We start from the raw sequence: 18441 nt of genomic DNA on the forward strand, positions 1-18441 counted from the left end.
ACACCTACACGTCACGTGCTCTTGTCCAGTTGTCATGGGAACGGCTAAGCCTCTGCTGTGCTTTGCGTCTGTTTACATTCCCGAGGTTGCGGTCAGCGCCGGCAGCAGCCAGCAATGTCCAGAGGAAAGGTCAGTGCGGGCAGGAGGGAGCTGCGGGAACGCAGTGCTCCCAGTACAGAGGAAGCGGCTCCTGTATAACGCTCCAGCACTATGTGTGTCCGCCGCTCCTGCGTCACGTGACCATAATGTGGGTTCTGGGAAGCGAATAATGGGATCAGCCATAGATACCCCAATAGTGGAGCGGATGTGATAGATGACAGCCACAGTGCCCCCATAACAGTGACACTGACAGCAACCAATAACAATGACAGTCACAACACCTCCATAACAGTGACAGCCACAGCGCCCCCCATAACAATGACAGCCACAACACCTCCATAACAGTGACAGCCAAAGCACCCCCCATAAGTGACAGCCACAGCGCCCCCATAACTGTGACAGCCACAGCGCCCCCATAACTGTGACAGCCACAGCGCCCCCTATAACAGTGATAGCCACAGTGCCCCCTATAACAGTGATAGCCACAGCACCCCCATAACAATAACAGCCACAGTACCTCCATAACAGTGACAGCCACAGCGCCCCCATAACAATGACAGCCACAGTACCTCCATAACAGTGACAGCCACAGCACCCCCCATAACAATGACAGCCACAACACCTCCATAACAGTGACAGCCAAAGCACCCCCCATAAGTGACAGCCACAGCGCCCCCATAACAGTGATAGCCACAGCGCCCCCATAACAATGACAGCCACAGTACCTCCATAACAGTGACAGCCACAGCACCCCCCATAACAATGACAGCCACAACACCTCCATAACAGTGACAGCCAAAGCACCCCCCATAAGTGACAGCCACAGCGCCCCCATAACAGTGATAGCCACAGTGCCCCCTATAACAGTGACAGCCACAGCGCCCCCATAACAATAACAGCCACAGTACTTCCATAACAATGACAGCCACAGCGCCCCCATAACAGTGACAGCCATATCGCCCCCCATAACAAAGACAGCCACAGCACCTCCATAACAGTGACAGCCACAGCGCCCCCATAACAATGACAGCCACAGTACCTCCATAACAGTGACTGTCACAGCGCCTCCATAACAGTGACAGCCACAGTGCCCCCATAACAATGACAGCCACAGTACCTCCATAACAGTGACACTCACAGCGCCCCATAACAGTGACAGCCACAGTGTCCCCATAACAGTGACAGCCAGTGTCCCCATAACAGTGACAGTCTCAGCGCCCCATAAGAGTGACAGCCACAGCGCCCCCATAACATTGACAGAGTCCTCGTAACAGCGCCCCCATAAGAGTGACAGCCACAACGCCCCCAGAACAGTGACAGTCTCAGTGCCCCCATAAGAGTGACAGTCACAGAACCCCCATAGCAGTGACAATCACAGCACCCCATAACAGTGACAGTCACAACACCTCCATAACAGTGACAGCCACAGCGCCCCCCCATAACAATGACAGCCACAACACCTCCATAACAGTGACAGCCAAAGCACCCCCCATAAGTGATAGCCACAGCGCCCCCATAACAGTGACAGCCACAGTGCCCCCTATAACAGTGACAGCCACAGCACCCCCATAACAATAACAGCCACAGTATTTCCATAACAGTGACAGCCACAGCGCCCCCATAACAGTGACAGCCATAGCGCCCCCCATAACAATGACAGCCACAGCGCCCCCCATAACAATGACAGCCACAACACCTCCATAACAGTGACAGCCAAAGCACCCCCCATAAGTGACAGCCACAGCGCCCCCATAACAGTGACAGCCACAGTGCCCCCTATAACAGTGACAGCCACAGCGCCCCCATAACAATAACAGCCACAGTACTTCCATAACAATGACAGCCACAGCGCCCCCATAACAGTGACAGCCATATCGCCCCCCATAACAAAGACAGCCACAGCACCTCCATAACAGTGACAGCCAAAGTGCCCCCATAACAGTGACAGCCACAGCGCCCCCATAACAATGACAGCCACAGTACCTCTATAACAGTGACAGTCACAGCGCCTCCATAACAGTGACAGCCACAGTGCCCCCATAACAATGACAGCCACAGTACTTCCATAACAGTGACACTCACAGCGCCCCATAACAGTGACAGCCATAACGCCCCCATAACAGTGACAGCCACAGTGTCCCCATAACAGTGACAGCCAGTGTCCCCATAACAGTGACAGTCACAGTGCCCCATAACAGTGACAGCCACAGCGCCCCCATAACATTGACAGAGTCCTCGTAACAGCGCCCCCATAAGAGTGACAGCCACAACGCCCCCAAAACAGTGACAGTCTCAGTGCCCCCATAAGAGTGACAGTCACAGAACCCCCATAACAGTGACAATCACAGCACCCAAATAACAGTGACAGTCACAGCGCCCCCATACCAATGACAGCCACAGCACCGAACAGTGACAGTCACAGTCACCCCATAACAGTGAAAGACACAGTGCCCCCATAAGTGACAGCCACAGCAACCCATAACAGTGACAGTCATAGAGCCCCCTTAACAGTGACACTGACAGCCAAAGAGCCCCCATAACAGTGACACTGACAGCAACACGGTCCCCATAACAGTGACACTGACAGCCACAATGCTCCCATAATAGTGACAGCCCCAGGACCCCTATAATGGTGCTCACAAAAGTGCCCCCATAACAGAAATAACTACATTAGTCCCATGAAGGAGATAAGCACAGTGCCCCCATAACAGGGTCAGCAGCTTTCTTGCACATACTAATTCAGTTTTTCATCATTCTTGGCTCACTGCTTACGGTCAGTGAATGGGAACACACTTACATGAATAGGTTAATAACTTCTGATCTAGTCCTTCCCTTACAGCTGGTGGACTCGTCACAGTGTGCCAGTGCTTGGAGCCTGGCTTCCAGGAGAGGAGAGGGGCTGGTGCTGCTGGGTTTAGCACAGACCTTTGCCTGCACTGATGCATTGTATGAGCCCCAGCAGCTGAGTTATCAGGACACCACACAATGTTCCTGTACACTGACAGCGAGCAGTGATCCTGAAAATGGCGAAGAATTGATCCAGAAAGACTATGAATAAGCTTCGTTATACAATGACTATGAGACCGTGCCGGTTCTTTCTAACCTCCTGGAAGTTTTACTTTTTTGCTTTTCTTTTGCATCAGGTAACTACAAACAAGAATCAATATGGCTACCAGCGGCAGAAGGAGCGGTGAGGACGGACAAATGCTGTAATTCTCCCATATCAGTGGGAGCACAACTCTCACCATCACATCAGTCTTGTGACAACCTTGTAGGACGGCAGAGTTTTATCTCCGTGATGAATCATGTAAAAAGCTCCATATCTTTACCTTCAGGCTGGAGCTGATGTACGAGGAAGGCTAAATTCACATGTCTGTATTTATGATCTGAGTTTCTGCCATAATTTCTGGCCTGGCTCCAGGACTCCTGACCTATGAGGCTTTAGGCCACGTTCACACGTTCAGTATTTCACATCAGTATCTGTAAGCCAAAACCAGGAGTGGGTGATAAATACAGAAGTGGTGACTTGTTTCTATTATACTTTTCCTCTGATTGTTTCATCCCTGATTTTGACTTACAAATACTGATGTAAAATACTGAACGTGTGAATGTGGCCTTAAGTTCAGCTTAGGAGACCGGCGATTGGGATGGGAACTGAGGCCCGAACACTTGATAATACTGAGTTGTGAATCTATAATAGGCGCCATTATGACTGATACAGGTGCCACCGTTCCCAGAGACACTGGCGGACACAGTCAGGAGAGGGCCCCTGTGCAAGAACAGTATATGGGTCCTTTGCCATCCAATAGCTCATCATAATGTACAATTCCACCTGCTTTGGAGGTGGAAATTGGGCCCCTCATCTCTTGGGCCCCTGGGTGGTTGCACCAATGATGTGTCTGCCTCTGCCAAAGATGTATGGAGAGAACAGGTTATGGACTGAAGATTACACGGTGAGGGTCTAGGGGGAAAGGTGAATGAATCAGGCAGCAGTTTGGTGTGTGGATTGCAGAGGTGCAAAAGTATTAGGTGGTCGGCCACAGAGGAGGAAGTTGCAGTAATCTCGGCGGGAGATGATGAGGGCCTGCACAGGCATTTTTGTTTCTTTGCAGATTTGAGAAATGTTTGGAGGCGGCAGTAGGTGAGAAGGGCTGGGTTGTGCATTCCCAGGTCACCCTGAAGCAACGGACTTGTGAAACTGGTAAAATATAAAGCCATCAAAGGGGTTTTTCCATTTCAAAAAATCCTGGTCCCTGGGCAAAGTTAGTTCTAAAAAACATCTATCACCGAGTCTCCCGGTGACTGGTATTGTCTGCAGCCCTTGACGTCATGTCATCAGCGCTGCAGCTGATACCTAAGCTCAGCGGCTCTGCCAGTGGAGACCGAACGCCCCCCTCAGAGCCGCTGGACTCACTGATTGGCTACCATGCTGTCGTGATGTCAGCGCTGCAGACAACGGGAGTAGCGACAGAGACTCACTGCAGAACCCGGGGAGGGCGAGGAAAGCACAGATTGTTTTTTATAACAAACTTCGCTCAGGGACCAGGGTTTTCTGAAAGGGGACAGCTCCTTTAATTGTGATAGATAACTGGTAGAGGTTGAGTTAGATAGGGGAAAGATGCATTATAACAAACCCTCAGCAGTGAGTCAGCTTGGTTTCGAATCTCTAGATAGAAGAAAGACTGTTCCCTTTGAGTGACAGCAAGCAGAGATCTTGAAAAGTGTGAAGAATTGATAAACATAGTGTCAATTTCCAGAACCTCCATTATACACTGATGACTCTCTATAGAAAACTGGATCAGTCCTTTAAGGTCCAAAAATGTTTGTTTTTCTGCAGCGAGCCCAGATCCTGCATCCGGTACAAATGCGGCCTCATCAACACCATCGCGGATGTGCTGAGACAGCGGCCTGGATGGACGGAGGTGAAGGAGTAAGGTTTGGGTGCACTCTGCTGTAGTCGGTCATTGCTCACATTACGCTTGTGTGAAGCCTTCAGAAATCTCAATGTAGAGTGGGTGGTCTAATATTGTCTTATCCTGAGTACGCTGGATTAACCCTTTACCGACGTAGGACCAGTATGAGCTGCCATTGCACTAAAGGGCCTTCGGCTGGGTTTAGTAGGGGATTGTCATTTTCACTATGTGCAAAACTCCAGAAATATGGTAGCACATAGAGCAAGCAATCGTAAGAGCGCAGGCGCAAGTCCCCTAGGAGAACTTAAAAACGACAATGTAAAAATATCACCCCTTTTCTCAAAAATAAAGATTAGTGATGAGCGAGTATGTTTTGTTAACCCTTTCGCCGAGTATGCTCGGGCGAGCACCGAGTAGTTACAGCTGCTCGGTGATATGGTTGAATCGCTCCCGTGTGCATGATTTGTGACTGTTTGACAGCTTTATTACATGTGAGGAATGTGTAAGAAATAGACATTCCTCACATGTATTAAAGCGGTCAAACAGTCGCAAACCATGCACACGGGGGTGATTCAAACATAGCACAGAGCAGCTGTAAATACTCTGTGCTCGCCCGAGCATACTCGGACAGAACATACTCGCTCATCACTAATAAAGATATTTAAAAAGAAGTAAGAAAGTAAAGTAAAGAAATAATAAAACAGACGTATTTAGTATCGCCACATCCGTAAGAGTCCAGTTTATGAAAATATAAAATTAGGTTAACCATACAGTGTAAAAAAAAAATCGAAATGCAGAATTGCTCTTTTTTGGTCCCCACACGTTACTCCATAAATGTAATAAAAGACGATCAAAATGTTGTACATGCCTCAAAATAGTATCAATAAAAACGACAACTCCCCACTAAAAAAAAATTTGGTGGAAAAATTTCAATGTTACGAGTCTCATAAAATGGTGACACAAATCAAATTATTTATTTACAAATTTCAGCATTTTTTTTTATAAACTACAATTTATATATATAAAAAAAAACTACAAGTTTAATGTCACCGTAATCGCGTAGACTTGGAGAGCCATGTTTTCTGGTCAATTTCACCGCACAATGAAAACCACAAAAACAAAACCCCGAAAAACAATGGCAGTATTGTGCTTTTTTTCATTATTTCGCATACTTCGACTTTTTTTTTTCATACCATAAAGTGTATGGTGTAATTTGCAACTACCACTTTTCCCGAAGAAAGGAAAAAAAAAAATCTTAAAAGGCTATGTCTACGGAAAAATAACAAGGTTATGGCTCTTGGATGAAGGGGAGGAAAAAAATCGAAAGCCCAAAAATGAAAATTTGCTCCAATGGGAAGAAGTTCAGGGAATTTTCCAATATATTAGCTGTGGAGCGAGATCTCACCCTACTGATCTGCGTCGCAGCAATATCTCTGTACGATCTCTTATTTTGCTGCACTTCACAATCCTTTTTACAGGGATGGAGAGTGGGATTTCTACTGGTGTGAGGTGGGCTGGCTACGCGAGAACTTCGACCACATTTACATGGAGGAACACGTGCGCATCTGCCACTTCCGCAATCACTACGAGGTGACCGTCTGTCTCTGCCGTGTCACGAGTTTGGCCATGAGCATGACGGCCGCCATATTCACATTCTGCCGTCTCTTCTATTAGCTGACCAGGAAGAACTTTATGGTGAAAAATCTCAAGCGCTTCCGGAAGCAGCTGGAACGAGAATCCGGTCGCCTCGAGGCCTTAAAATGCGACTTCTTTCCCAAAACCTTTGAGCTTCCAGCAGAATATCATCTGTTTGCAGAAGAGTTCCGCAGAAACCCCGGAATCACGTGGATTATGAAGCCTGTAAGTGGGGCAGTAGAGTAAAGGTGTCCTCAGACACAAACCCCCACCCTTTCAGATCCATGGGACAGTCTCAAAAATGTCTCCAGTTAATCTGCTGCCTGTAAATATATCTTGGTTTTTGCCACCTAATCTGAGAGCAGCACCAGATAGGGACAGAGACCTTGATTCCAGCGATGTGTCACTCACTGGGCTGCTTGCTGTAGTTTTGATAAAATTACCTATCAGAAGGAGATTATTACTAGAGGACTAGTAAACCTGCTTCCATGTATTCCAACCACGCACTCACCACTGATTGGCTGCTTTCCGTGTATAGGCAGAAAGCTGCCAATCAGTGGTGTGAGTCGGGTTATACAGGGCTCAGCATTCAGAGAACTAGTAGATCGGCAGCAAAAAAAAAAAACCTGCAGCGACCTTAATTCATGGACTGTGAAGGATTTCTCACGGTTCGGCAGAGTAAATATATTAAAAATGAATATTTTACCTAGACTGCTTTACCTCTTTCATACTATCCCGACCGGAATCCCTTTAAATTTTGGGAAACATCTATGTAGTAGCTTTTGTAAGTTCATCTGGCCGACTGGTCGTCCACGTATTCGTGGTGATATATTAGTCCGGTCTAAACAGATGGGAGGCCTCGGTCTTCCGGATTGTAGAAAATAGTACATGGCGGCAGTCCATGCCAGAATACGTGATTATTTTCACCATCAACATGGGAAGCTTTGGGTTCATATAGCACAAACTATATGTCCAAGGGCATACACTCCCCTGGAGCCCACATCCCTCAGTCCTTAACCCCTTAAGGACCCTGGGATTTTCCGTTTTTGCATTTTCGTTTTTTGCTCCCCTTGTTCCCAGAGCCATAGCGTTTTTATTTTTTGGTCAATATGGCCATGTGAGGGCTTATTTTTTGCAGGACGAGTTGTACTTTTGAACGACATTACTAGTTTTACCATATCGTGTACGGGAAAACAGGAAAAAAATTCCAAGTGCGGTGAAATTGCAAAAAAAGTGCAATACCACAGATGTTTTTTTTTTATTTTTTTTTACCACGCTCACTGAATGCTAAAACTGACCTGCCATTCTTATTCTCCAGGTCATTACGAGTTCATAGACACCAAACATGTATAGGTTCTTTTATATTTAAGTGGTGAAAAAAAAATCCAAAGTTTGCTAAAAAAAAAAAAAAAAATATGGCGCCATTTTCCAAGACCCGTAGCGTCTCCATTTTTTGGGATCTGGGGCTGGGTGAGGGCTTATTTTTTGCTCACCGAGCTGAAGATTTTATTGATACCATTTTGGGGTAGATCCGATGTTTTGATCGCCCGTTATTGCATTTTATTGCAATGTTGCGGCGACCAAAAAACATAATTCTGGCGTTTAGAATTTTTTTCTCGTTACGCCGTTTACCGATCGGATTAATTCTTTTTTTATATTGATAGATCGGGTGATTCTGAACGCGGCGATATTAAATATGTGTATGTGTTTTTTTGTTTTTATTATTTTATTTTGAATGGGGCGAAAGGGGAGTGATTTAAACTTTTATATTTTTAAAATTGTTTTAATATTTTTAAAAACTTTTTTCTTTTTTTTTTACACTTTTTGCTTGCTTCTATAGTCTCCATAGGAGACTAGAAGCAGCAACTGTCCGATCGCCTCTGCTACATAGAGGTGATGAGCAGATCACCTCTATGTAGCAGAAATGCTCCTGTGCTATGAGCACCGACCACTAGGTGGCGCTCATAGCTATCAGTACATGACAACCACTTCTGGCGCGGCGCTGTTAAATGCCGCTGTCAGAGATCGACAGCGGCATTTAACATGTTAACAGCCGCGAGTGGATCGCGATCCACCCGTGACTGTTGCGGGCACATGTCAGCTGTATAAATCAGCTGACATGTGCCCGATTCAGTGTGGGCTTAGCACCGGAGCCCGCGCTGAACAGGGGGTGACAGACTGGTGCGTACTATTATGCCCCAGGCTGTAAAGGGGTTAAACTCTCTCAACAATCCTACAGCACATACTGTACAATCTTATCCCTACGTCAAGACAATAAGAAGATCTCTCTAATTGACCCACAGGGCCCATTATACCCAATTTCAGGCAATCCCACCTTTTTACCGGGGCTATCTTCCAATCGATTTCTGGGTAGAAGTAAATATCACCCTCTTCACTGGAAAAGTACTTCTCCACCTACTCTTGAGGAGTGGTTCTGTGAAATAGCCCTTCTAAATAGGATGGAACATTTGATTGCCCAATCCCCCACTGATTGTGATAGATACTGTGAGACTCGGAGAGACTGTCACCCACCCTTTTCTCCGGTGCGTTTCTTCTCTGTACTGATTATGCTCCGTGTTGGTTTGCGCCTGGCTGCACTATGTATGGTTTCCATTGGATTTTAGTAATACTGATGGCCTAAAATGTTCCCTTCCTTCCTACAACTTGATGTTTCATTGGACATTATACTTATATTCTATGATATAGTGATGCTGATATTGTCCTGGTTATTCTTTTTTTTTTTCTTTTGTATTTTTGTAATTGAAAATTATTTAACCTTTCAATAAAAATTTAATTTTGAAAAAAAAAAAAAAAACTGCAGCAAGCTGCCCAGTAAGCGCCAATGCTGGAATCAGGCTCTCTGTCTCTACACCATGCTGCTCTCAGATGGAGTAGCAAACATCTGGTGACAGATTCCCTTTAAAGTAAATTCACATGAACTGGAAATGTTACAGATTTTACCTGTGGGGATTTACACAGATAAAATCCAGTGATTTTACAGTACGAGGCATTTCACTCAAAGTTATCAAAATGTCATTCAGATATTGCAGAATTTTAATTGTGGCTTTTATGCTATTAAATGTGACATTGCATTAAGATTTGCTTAAAATCCGCACCAAATCTGCATGACACGTGGTGTTTGTCACTGATTTTTCAATCTATTGTTCCCTGTTGCTAATTAGAGGAATTAAAGGGATATTCCCACAATGGCAATATATAAATATATATTTTTTAAAAGCACAGTATCTGCATCACTAACATACAGTACAATCCTATAAACTTTCTTCTACCTTGTTTTTTTTTCCATCTTCTGCCCCTGTGAGCACCCAGCTGAATGGGTGGTCCTATTCTTATATGCTAAAACTACATTTCCGATAAGCACTCTGCTTCTTCTCAGTGCTGCAGGCCCCTCCGTGTTTCCTTATAGAGATGGATCTCCACATGTACAATTTTTATTTATATGGATGAGGTGACCATTAAATAGATTACATCGCCCTCAATGGTAAGACTGCAGTGTTGGTGTCCCTCTAACTTTGGATGTTTTCCACTTTGGACAATACCTACTCATTAGATTATCTGAGACCCTTAGTAATATACATGGAAACCTGTGAATAGGTGATAATTTCTCTGCAGCTCCAGGGGTATGAGGCTTTACTCAGTGCCATTCACATCAGTAGGCAGTCAGTATAATGCTGGACAGGACAAGTCCTCCAAGAGAGACCACCCCAATCTGGCCAAGAGATGGACTGAACTCCCTATTTAGGGCAGTAATTAGATTACCTGAACCCTATCTCCTGGTATTCAGCTTCAGCTGCTGCTTCCAGTAGTCCAGACGCCCTCTGGTCTGGCATGTGCGTGATCATATACATAGAAGCAGCAGACCAGCAGGATTGGAAAAGGCTGAATTTGTATCCAGAATGTAACCATCATTTTCCAGCCTATTGGAATTCCTGGCTGAGTGCCCATGACATCCTATATTGGCCTTGATGCCAGCTTACTGTACAGTGCTGACATTGACATACTGTCATATGAGACCTGTGTATAATTGTCCTTTCCCATAGGTGGCCAGGTCCCAGGGGAAGGGGATTTTCCTTTTCCGGAAGCTGAAGGACATCATAGACTGGAGGAAGGTGATTGTGGGATTCTGTACAGGGGGAATAAGATGACATCACATCTCGGAAAATAAAAATCTAACCGCTCATTTCTGTATTTTCCAGGATGGCAGCCGCTCAGATGAGCAGAAAGACGAGCTCCCTGTAGAAAATTATGTGACTCAGCGCTATATAGAGAATCCATATTTAATAGGAGGTAAGAAAAGCTGCTACCTGTAACGTGGACCCTATACTGCTCCCCCACCACACCGGACGTGTGCCTACTTACCATTGGGGGTTTCTTCTCATACACAAGTTCTTCTGCATACAGTCTACTGGAAAATACATAGGCCGTTGTATACACTACATGTGTGTCTGCTTCATTTCCAGGGAGAAAATTTGACCTGCGGGTCTATGTCTTAGTCACATCGGTAAGATGTCTTCCTTGACGTAATATTTCCCCTACCTTCTGTGCAGGCATGATCTGTTCTCTGTACATTACTGTCCATCCTTACGCTGCACATAGATGGAGCTATAATATGGAGTCGTTCTTGTCTTTCCCTGCAGTACATCCCCCTCCGGGCCTGGCTTTACCGAGACGGTTTCGCCCGATTCTCCAACACACGCTTTACACTCAGCAGCATCGATGACCAGTGTATCCTTATACTGAGAGCGTCTCACCAGATTTATGTACCATACCGTGAGTTATCTGCTGCCTTTGCTAACTCCTTAACTACCCGATATAGATATTCACTTGACCAATGTGGCAATCCAGAAAACTGCTCCAGATTATGATCCAGAGAAGGTAAGAAATGCTATTATCTACACACTCAAAGGGAATCTATCACCAAGTTTTTTTCCACCTAATCTGAGAGCATAATGTAGAAACAGAGATCCTGATTCCAGCGATGTGTCACTTGCTGGGCTGCTTAGTGTAGTTTTGATAAAATCACTGTTTTATCAGCCAGATATTATCTAGTAAACTTGCTGCTCTGTATAACCTCGCCCCCAACACTGATTGTCAGCTGTCTGCCCATGCATAGTATACACAGAAAGCTGCCAATCAGTGGTATGGGTGGGGTTATACAGAGCTCAGCATTTAGATAAATGTCAGATCTGCAGCAGATAAAACAGAGATGTTATCAAAATGACAGCAAAAAGCCTAGTAAGTGACATCACTGGAATCAGGGTTTCTGCTCCTACATTATGCTGCTCTCAGATGGAAAAGTTTGCAGAGTTACACAAAGGAGTTTATTTATTTATTTATTTTTTTTAAGCCCTTTTTCCAGACGCAGTTTGTTTCTTAAAAATAAAAACAAAATTGTACTATATTAGCCCTCCCCAAGTCCAGTGGCGCTGGGTTCCAATGTTGACTGTAGCCCTGACGTCACATTGACAGCGTTGCAGCCCATGTGGGTGGCACCAGCCGCTGATATCACTAATTGGCTGCAGCGTTATCAGCGCCGAAGAGAACATCGAAAGCAGTAGCGGAGACCTAGCGCTGGACCCAGAGAGGGTAAAGTAAAGCCCAGTTTGTTTTTTAACAATAAACTGTGCCTGGGGACAGGGGTTTTCCAGGCACGGCCTAGTCATAGGATAAGTTATCACTATCAGACAGGTGGGGTCCATCTGATCAGCTGTTAGTTACCGCCAGATGTAAACACTTGACTGGTGCAGGTCCTGTTCAAAAGAACAGAAGCTAATCTGCTCCGTTCAAAGTGTGTACATCCAGCAGCCGCTGGAGCAAATAACAGCTGATTGGTGAGGTTGCTATGTCCCAGTATGCCTTTTAAGTTGCACTTTGTTGTGGCATGCTGGAACCTGTAGTTTCACAATAAAGAGTGATGTAATGATTGACCTATTACAGAAGCTATGACATCTCTCTCGCTCTTAGGGTTGCAAATGGATGATACAGCAGCTGCGGCAGTACCTGACAGCCAAACACGGTCCTACAGCAGTGGAGACCCTCTTTCAGAACATGGACAATATATTCATCAAGAGCCTACAGAGCGTCCAGAAAATCATCATCAACGACAAGCACTGCTTTGAATTGTATGGATATGACATTCTGCTGGACGAGGACCTGAAACCGTAAGCAACTGCTACTTCGATGTAGGGTTATTTTTTAACCCCTTAATGACCTGTGATGTGTACATATACACACATCCCAGGTTGGGTGCAGGCGCATGAATTGGGTTCTGGAGCTGAGCTCTCTTTATATGATGGGTGCCAGCTGTGTTATATTGCCGGCACCAATCTTCTAACAGCAGCGACCAGAGCTAGCTCTGATTGCTGCTGTTTAACCATTTAGATGCTACTGTCAATCTCTGACAGCAGCATTTAAATAGTTTAAAATTGCACAAGTGTCTGTCTGGGCACTAAAACTTTTTTTTTTTTAACAAAAAAAACTATTTAACTTAAGTCAACCCCCTCTTCCAAACCAAAATAAAAAAGGAGCACATTTGGAATTGCTGCATCCATAAAAAAGCGAATTGCGGTCTTTTAGTCTCCACATTGCCCTCCGCCAAAAAAAAAAATGAGATCAAAACATCATATGTACCCCAAAACTAAATCAGTACAAGCTACAACTTATCACGCAAATAAACAAGCCCTCATACAGGTCCATCAATGGAAAAATAATAAAGGAGAAAAATGTCAGCAAACCAAAGATTAAAAGGAATGGGGTTCAAAACATAAGTGAAAAATGGCTGCATCCTTAAGGTGGAAGCAGCCATTATGTAAGGGAAGAAAAAGACAGGCAGGACCCCCACACTTACCCCAGTATAGTGCTGTGGTAGAATACAAGAATGGTCAGACAACACTTTTTATGAGAAAACATATACAGATATATATTCACATACATTATATTACATATAAACATCCGTTCTGTGGTTCCCATAGACGAAGTGATCGCACATACTGCTCATGTATAGTGCCGCCGGTAGATCCTGCTTCCCGCCATCTTCTCACGTTCTTCATGTACTTTGCAGGTGGCTGCTGGAAGTTAACGCTTCTCCGTCTTTGACCGCCAGCAGTCAAGAAGATTATGACCTCAAATGTCATCTCTTGGAAGACACCCTGCACGTGGTAGACATGGAAGGCAGGTAAAGAAACAAATCACAAAATATTCTGTGCAGGAAAGATCTCTGCTTGCTGTCAGTGAGTAAAAACATTTTACATGCCGAAAATCCATCGAGATTATGTCCTGCTCACACAGCAACACTTTTTTACAATGTATAGATGAGAGCTGAACTTCAGGACAGGGGAGAGATCTGTCCTCTTACTATTTAGCTGCAATGTTACAGTGTAACAAACCATCAGCTCTGTGAAGAGGAATAGGACAGGGCTGGTTGAGAAATTCCCTACAATGCTGTGTAAACTTAAGTGCTGGAGAAATGAAAGTAAATTGTTCACTTCTGCGTTATTAACCCCTTAAAAGGGAACCTGGCAGAAGCTTCTAGACACACAAACCATTTATATGTCTTTGTAGCCCTTTAAAAGAGAAGCACGTTGATGTCTATATGACCCCAAAACGATGCTCTGGCAGTGAGAAATCGTTCTGACGTTCTGTATATGTGTTTGGATGTACATTGGGGCGTGATGATGCACTTACAGCTCCTCGGCCTCACGCTGTATACCCTGCCCAGCGCCACTCTCCTCTGGTTGATTGATAGATGATTGGCTCCGATACATTGCAGGGGAATACAGTATGAAGACGAGGAGCTATAAGTGCTTCGTCACAATGCCAGGCAGCTATAGCGTCACAGAACTTTAAATTGTCATTTCTTGCCGCTGGATCATTGCTTTAAGCTCATACAGGGATCAAACTTGCTTATCTTTTAACCCCTTCACCCAGGGCTGTGGATGTCAGTCGGTATAAAATGGACCGACTCCAACTCCTAAAATATATAATAAATTGGGTACAGTAGTTCAATGCAGTTTGTGGAGAATATTTTTTCATTAGAATTTGGGAAAGTTGTGAAATGTCCTATAGATGTCTGTCCTATTCCTGATCTAAGGGTCTGGACTTTTAGCTGAGATGAATCTGTGCTACAGTAAATTTATCACTTAAACATGAGCCATGTATGAGGGAGTCGGTGTCATGGAAATTGAGGGAGTCAGAGGTTTGGCTTACCGACTCCACAGCCCTGTCTTCACCACCATGTGATTTTCCGTTTTTTACGCTTTCGGTTTTTGCTCCCCTTCTTCCCAGAGCCATAACTTTTTTATCTTTATCTTTCCATCAATATAGCCGTACGAGAGATTGCTGTTTGCAGGACAAGTTGTACATTTAAGTGACACCATTTATTTTACCATATGGTGTACTGGGAGACAGGAAAAAAAATTCCAAGTGCTGTAAAATTGCAAAAAAAGTGCAATGCCACAATTGTGTTTTTTTTTTTTTTTTTTTTTTTTTTATTTACCATGTTCACTTAATTCTAAAACTGACCCTGCATTATGATTCTCCATATCATTATGAGTTCACAGATACCAAACATGTATAGGTTTTTTATTTAAGTTGTGAAAAAAAAAGTCCAAAATGTAAAAAAAAGTTGCCATTTTCCGAGATTCGTAGCGTCTCCATTTTTCGGGATCAGGGGCCAGGTGAGGGCTTATTTTTGCGTCCTAAGCTGACATTTTTATTGATACCATTTTGGGGTAGATAAGATGTTTTGAGCGCCAGTTATTGAATTTGATTGCAATGTTGTGGCAACATTTCTGAACGCAGCGATACCAAATATGTTTGTTTTTTTAAATGATTTTATTTTGAATGGGGCAAAAGGTGGGTGATTTAAATGTTTGTAATTTTTTTTTTTTTTTTTTAGTTTTTCTTGCGTCAATAGTCCTCTTAGGAGATTTGAACCTGTGATCAGCCTGTGCTACACATTGCAGCGCTTCAGCACTGTTATGTGTAGCATAAATCATGATCTTCTATGAATGCTGGCCAAGCGCCGGTGTTCATAGGAGATTTACAATGCTAAGCACGGGGGTCTTCTGTAGATCCCCGGCTGTCATGACAACCCATCGCACATTTCCGCCAGGCTCGTGTTAAATGCCGCTGTCAGAGATTGGGGTTCAACTCTGCAGTGAGTCCTCTCCGGTGCCGGGTTCGGACATCATGTGACTGCAATTATGCGATTTGCACACCCTCAACCACATTCCGACAAGAGGTGTGAAGCCTCGGTCGTCTAGCTGGCACATTACTGCACATATGCAAATCCATTACTTGTGGTCACGTGCTCGTTGCTGGCACGAGAAAGAATTCAGAAGTCTGCAGTCACAATGACTGCAGATTTGGAGTCTAAGACCAGACAACCCGTTTAAAGGGAGTCATAAGTCTGCAGTCACCAAGAGTAATACACACAATTCATGGAAAAGGTAGTAATTTTTTACCCCATAGGGGAATCATCTGTATCATAACCATTAATTACTTTCATATCCGAAACTACCAAAATATGGCTAAATCGTAAAAAGGACATAGATAAGTAGCAGAAGCAAAAACGATCAAAAAGCCATAAATATAGAAATATATCAAAGTTTATTTACGAGTAATAGCATAAGGGGGTAAAATACAGGTACAGTAGAAGTGAACCTTAATCCACGTGCTACATATAAAAATATATAATAGCAAATTTGCAAGATAAATTATCGCCAAAAAGGCCCCATATATCAATTACAATCAATAAATATATATCAAGTATCATAATGTGCCCTTAGACATTTAGACATAATAGTAATACTCATGTACCGACACATATAGAGCCACTAGAGGCCCTCACTATACATATTAGTGAATCAATTGCAAGAGAAGCCTATGGGCAAACAGTCAGGGCACAGGGGCAGTAGTAGAAAGGCTACACACTACTGCCCCTGTGCCCTGACTGTTTGCCCATAGGCTTCTCTTGCAATTGATTCACTAATATGTATAGTGAGGGCCTCTAGTGGCTCTATATGTGTCGGTACATGAGTATTACTATTATGTCTAAATGTCTAAGGGCACATTATGATACTTGATATATATTTATTGATTGTAATTGATATATGGGGCCTTTTTGGCGATAATTTATCTTGCAAATTTGCTATTATATATTTTTATATGTAGCACGTGGATTAAGGTTCACTTCTACTGTACCTGTATTTTACCCCCTTATGCTATTACTCGTCAATAAACTTTGATATATTTCTATATTTATGGCTTTTTGATCGTTTTTGCTTCTGCTACTGACCTAGTCACCAAGAGTGACTATATATAAATTCCAGCACAACTTGTGCTATAACACATTCAGCCATCATTGGTTTGTTTTGATCCGACACTGCTATCATTATATTGAGACAAAGAGAGAACAGGGCATTTAAACAAGCACACGGCTCCTGACTGAGAGCAGTGATTAGGAGACCTGCTGACTGGCTATTTATAACTCTCTCTCTCTTCAGAATTTGAGCAGATAACTGCTGCATAGAAATCAATGGGCTGGAGAGAGGTAACTGGCAGGGCTGTGGAGTCGGTAAGCCAAACCTCAGACTCCTCAATTTCCCTGACACAGACTCCCTCATACATGGTTCATGTTTAAATGGAACCTGTCACGTCCTAGTTGCTATGTACACTGCCCCCATAGCGTTGTTAGTGATGCAATGTGCATCACGAACAAGCTTTTTTCATTAAAGTCGGTGGTAGTATAATGATTTTATAACTTTATATACACTTTGTCCTACCTGCTTGTATTCAGTCATAGGGGTGTGATTCTCTCAGTCAGGGGCAGCACAGCATTCACTCACTGCTGGCGCCGTTGTGTCTAGATCGGATGTGATTTTTTTGCATTGTTATATAATTTATAGCTTTTTACACTTACATATTTTATGGATTTGGGCAAAATTGTTTTTTTTCCTGATTAATGAAACTTACATTTTTATTGTCGCTTTATGTAATATAAACAGTTCCCCTTATCGCTGATTGGTCAGTTTTGCCAGAATGTGATTGTTCCCATATGTCCACAGTCCTGTCCGCAGCACTGATATTGTGAAGAGTAGGCGGAGCTAAGCAGGGAGAGGTGGAAAAGAGCGCCCCCGACAGTCACCATAATTTACGCCACTTTTGTGCTGTACATTCTGATGATTCTGTCGGCTGCTCCGTCACTGGCGGAGACTTGTGGACCTCCAGGAAAATTTGAATTCTATCAAAACTGAACAATCAGAGCTGTGTGTAATTTTTTATATTACAGAAAGCAATAATAAAAAAACCCCTCACTATTAATTAAAAAAAAATTCACAAAGCAGCTGAGCTTTCTCCCATGGAAACTAGCTGTACAGTATAAAAGCTCTCATTGCAGGAGAGTAGTGACACTAGGTAGAAAAAACAAACCAATTGCAAGTTTGCTTATTTTATGCTAACTAAAGCAATACAAGAACTTAAGAACACCCCTTTAGGGGGTTTAACATCTTTTAACCACTCCTCCTCGTGTATCACATCTTTTCCTTCTGGCTTTGGGGCCAGTCCTACTAGCTGTGAGGTGTACCCACCAAACATACTTTGTAACGCTCAGCATAACCCGGTCACTACATGACTAATAAACTTACATGCAAGTGCGCTCCCTAGCCTAGCGCGTGACTTTTCCCAAGTGCGCTCCCTAGCCTAGCGCGTGACTTTTCCCAAGTGCGCTCCCTAGCCTAGCGCGTGACTTTTCCCAAGTGCGCTCCCTAGCCTA

At 43.9% G+C, this 18441-nt stretch overlaps 2 protein-coding genes across 4 annotated transcripts in view; one reads left to right on the plus strand and one right to left on the minus strand.

The window, feature by feature from the left end:
* TTLL9 (tubulin tyrosine ligase like 9) overlaps nucleotides 1-18441 on the plus strand; it is a 20534-nt gene continuing 2093 nt past the window's right edge. The window contains exons 1-12 of one of the 2 annotated variants that reach the window (XM_073682824.1): nucleotides 1-129; nucleotides 3243-3289; nucleotides 4937-5029; nucleotides 6491-6602; nucleotides 6687-6872; nucleotides 10709-10777; nucleotides 10865-10955; nucleotides 11129-11169; nucleotides 11306-11393; nucleotides 11485-11543; nucleotides 12633-12829; nucleotides 13729-13842. In XM_073682824.1, coding sequence (XP_073538925.1) covers nucleotides 115-129; nucleotides 3243-3289; nucleotides 4937-5029; nucleotides 6491-6602; nucleotides 6687-6872; nucleotides 10709-10777; nucleotides 10865-10955; nucleotides 11129-11169; nucleotides 11306-11393; nucleotides 11485-11543; nucleotides 12633-12829; nucleotides 13729-13842 — 1112 coding nt within the window. In that variant the 5' untranslated portion in view covers nucleotides 1-114. Of the gene's footprint in view, nucleotides 130-3242; nucleotides 3290-4936; nucleotides 5030-6490; nucleotides 6603-6686; nucleotides 6873-10708; nucleotides 10778-10864; nucleotides 10956-11128; nucleotides 11170-11305; nucleotides 11394-11484; nucleotides 11544-12632; nucleotides 12830-13728; nucleotides 13843-18441 lie in introns of those variants that run through there. The other variant, XM_073682825.1, reaches the window with a different exon arrangement.
* The window catches only part of PDRG1 (p53 and DNA damage regulated 1), a 16175-nt gene continuing 11294 nt past the window's right edge, over nucleotides 13561-18441 (minus strand). For both annotated transcript variants that reach the window (XM_073682828.1, XM_073682826.1), the window contains exon 6: nucleotides 13561-13816. The gene's annotated coding sequence lies outside the window, so the exon portion shown is untranslated. The remainder of the gene's footprint in view (nucleotides 13817-18441) is intronic.

Source organism: Phyllobates terribilis, unplaced genomic scaffold (assembly GCF_046119375.1).
Source record: "Phyllobates terribilis strain yellow unplaced genomic scaffold, ASM4611937v1 Scaffold_5__5_contigs__length_657084704, whole genome shotgun sequence".
Classification (NCBI taxonomy): domain Eukaryota; kingdom Metazoa; phylum Chordata; class Amphibia; order Anura; family Dendrobatidae; genus Phyllobates; species Phyllobates terribilis.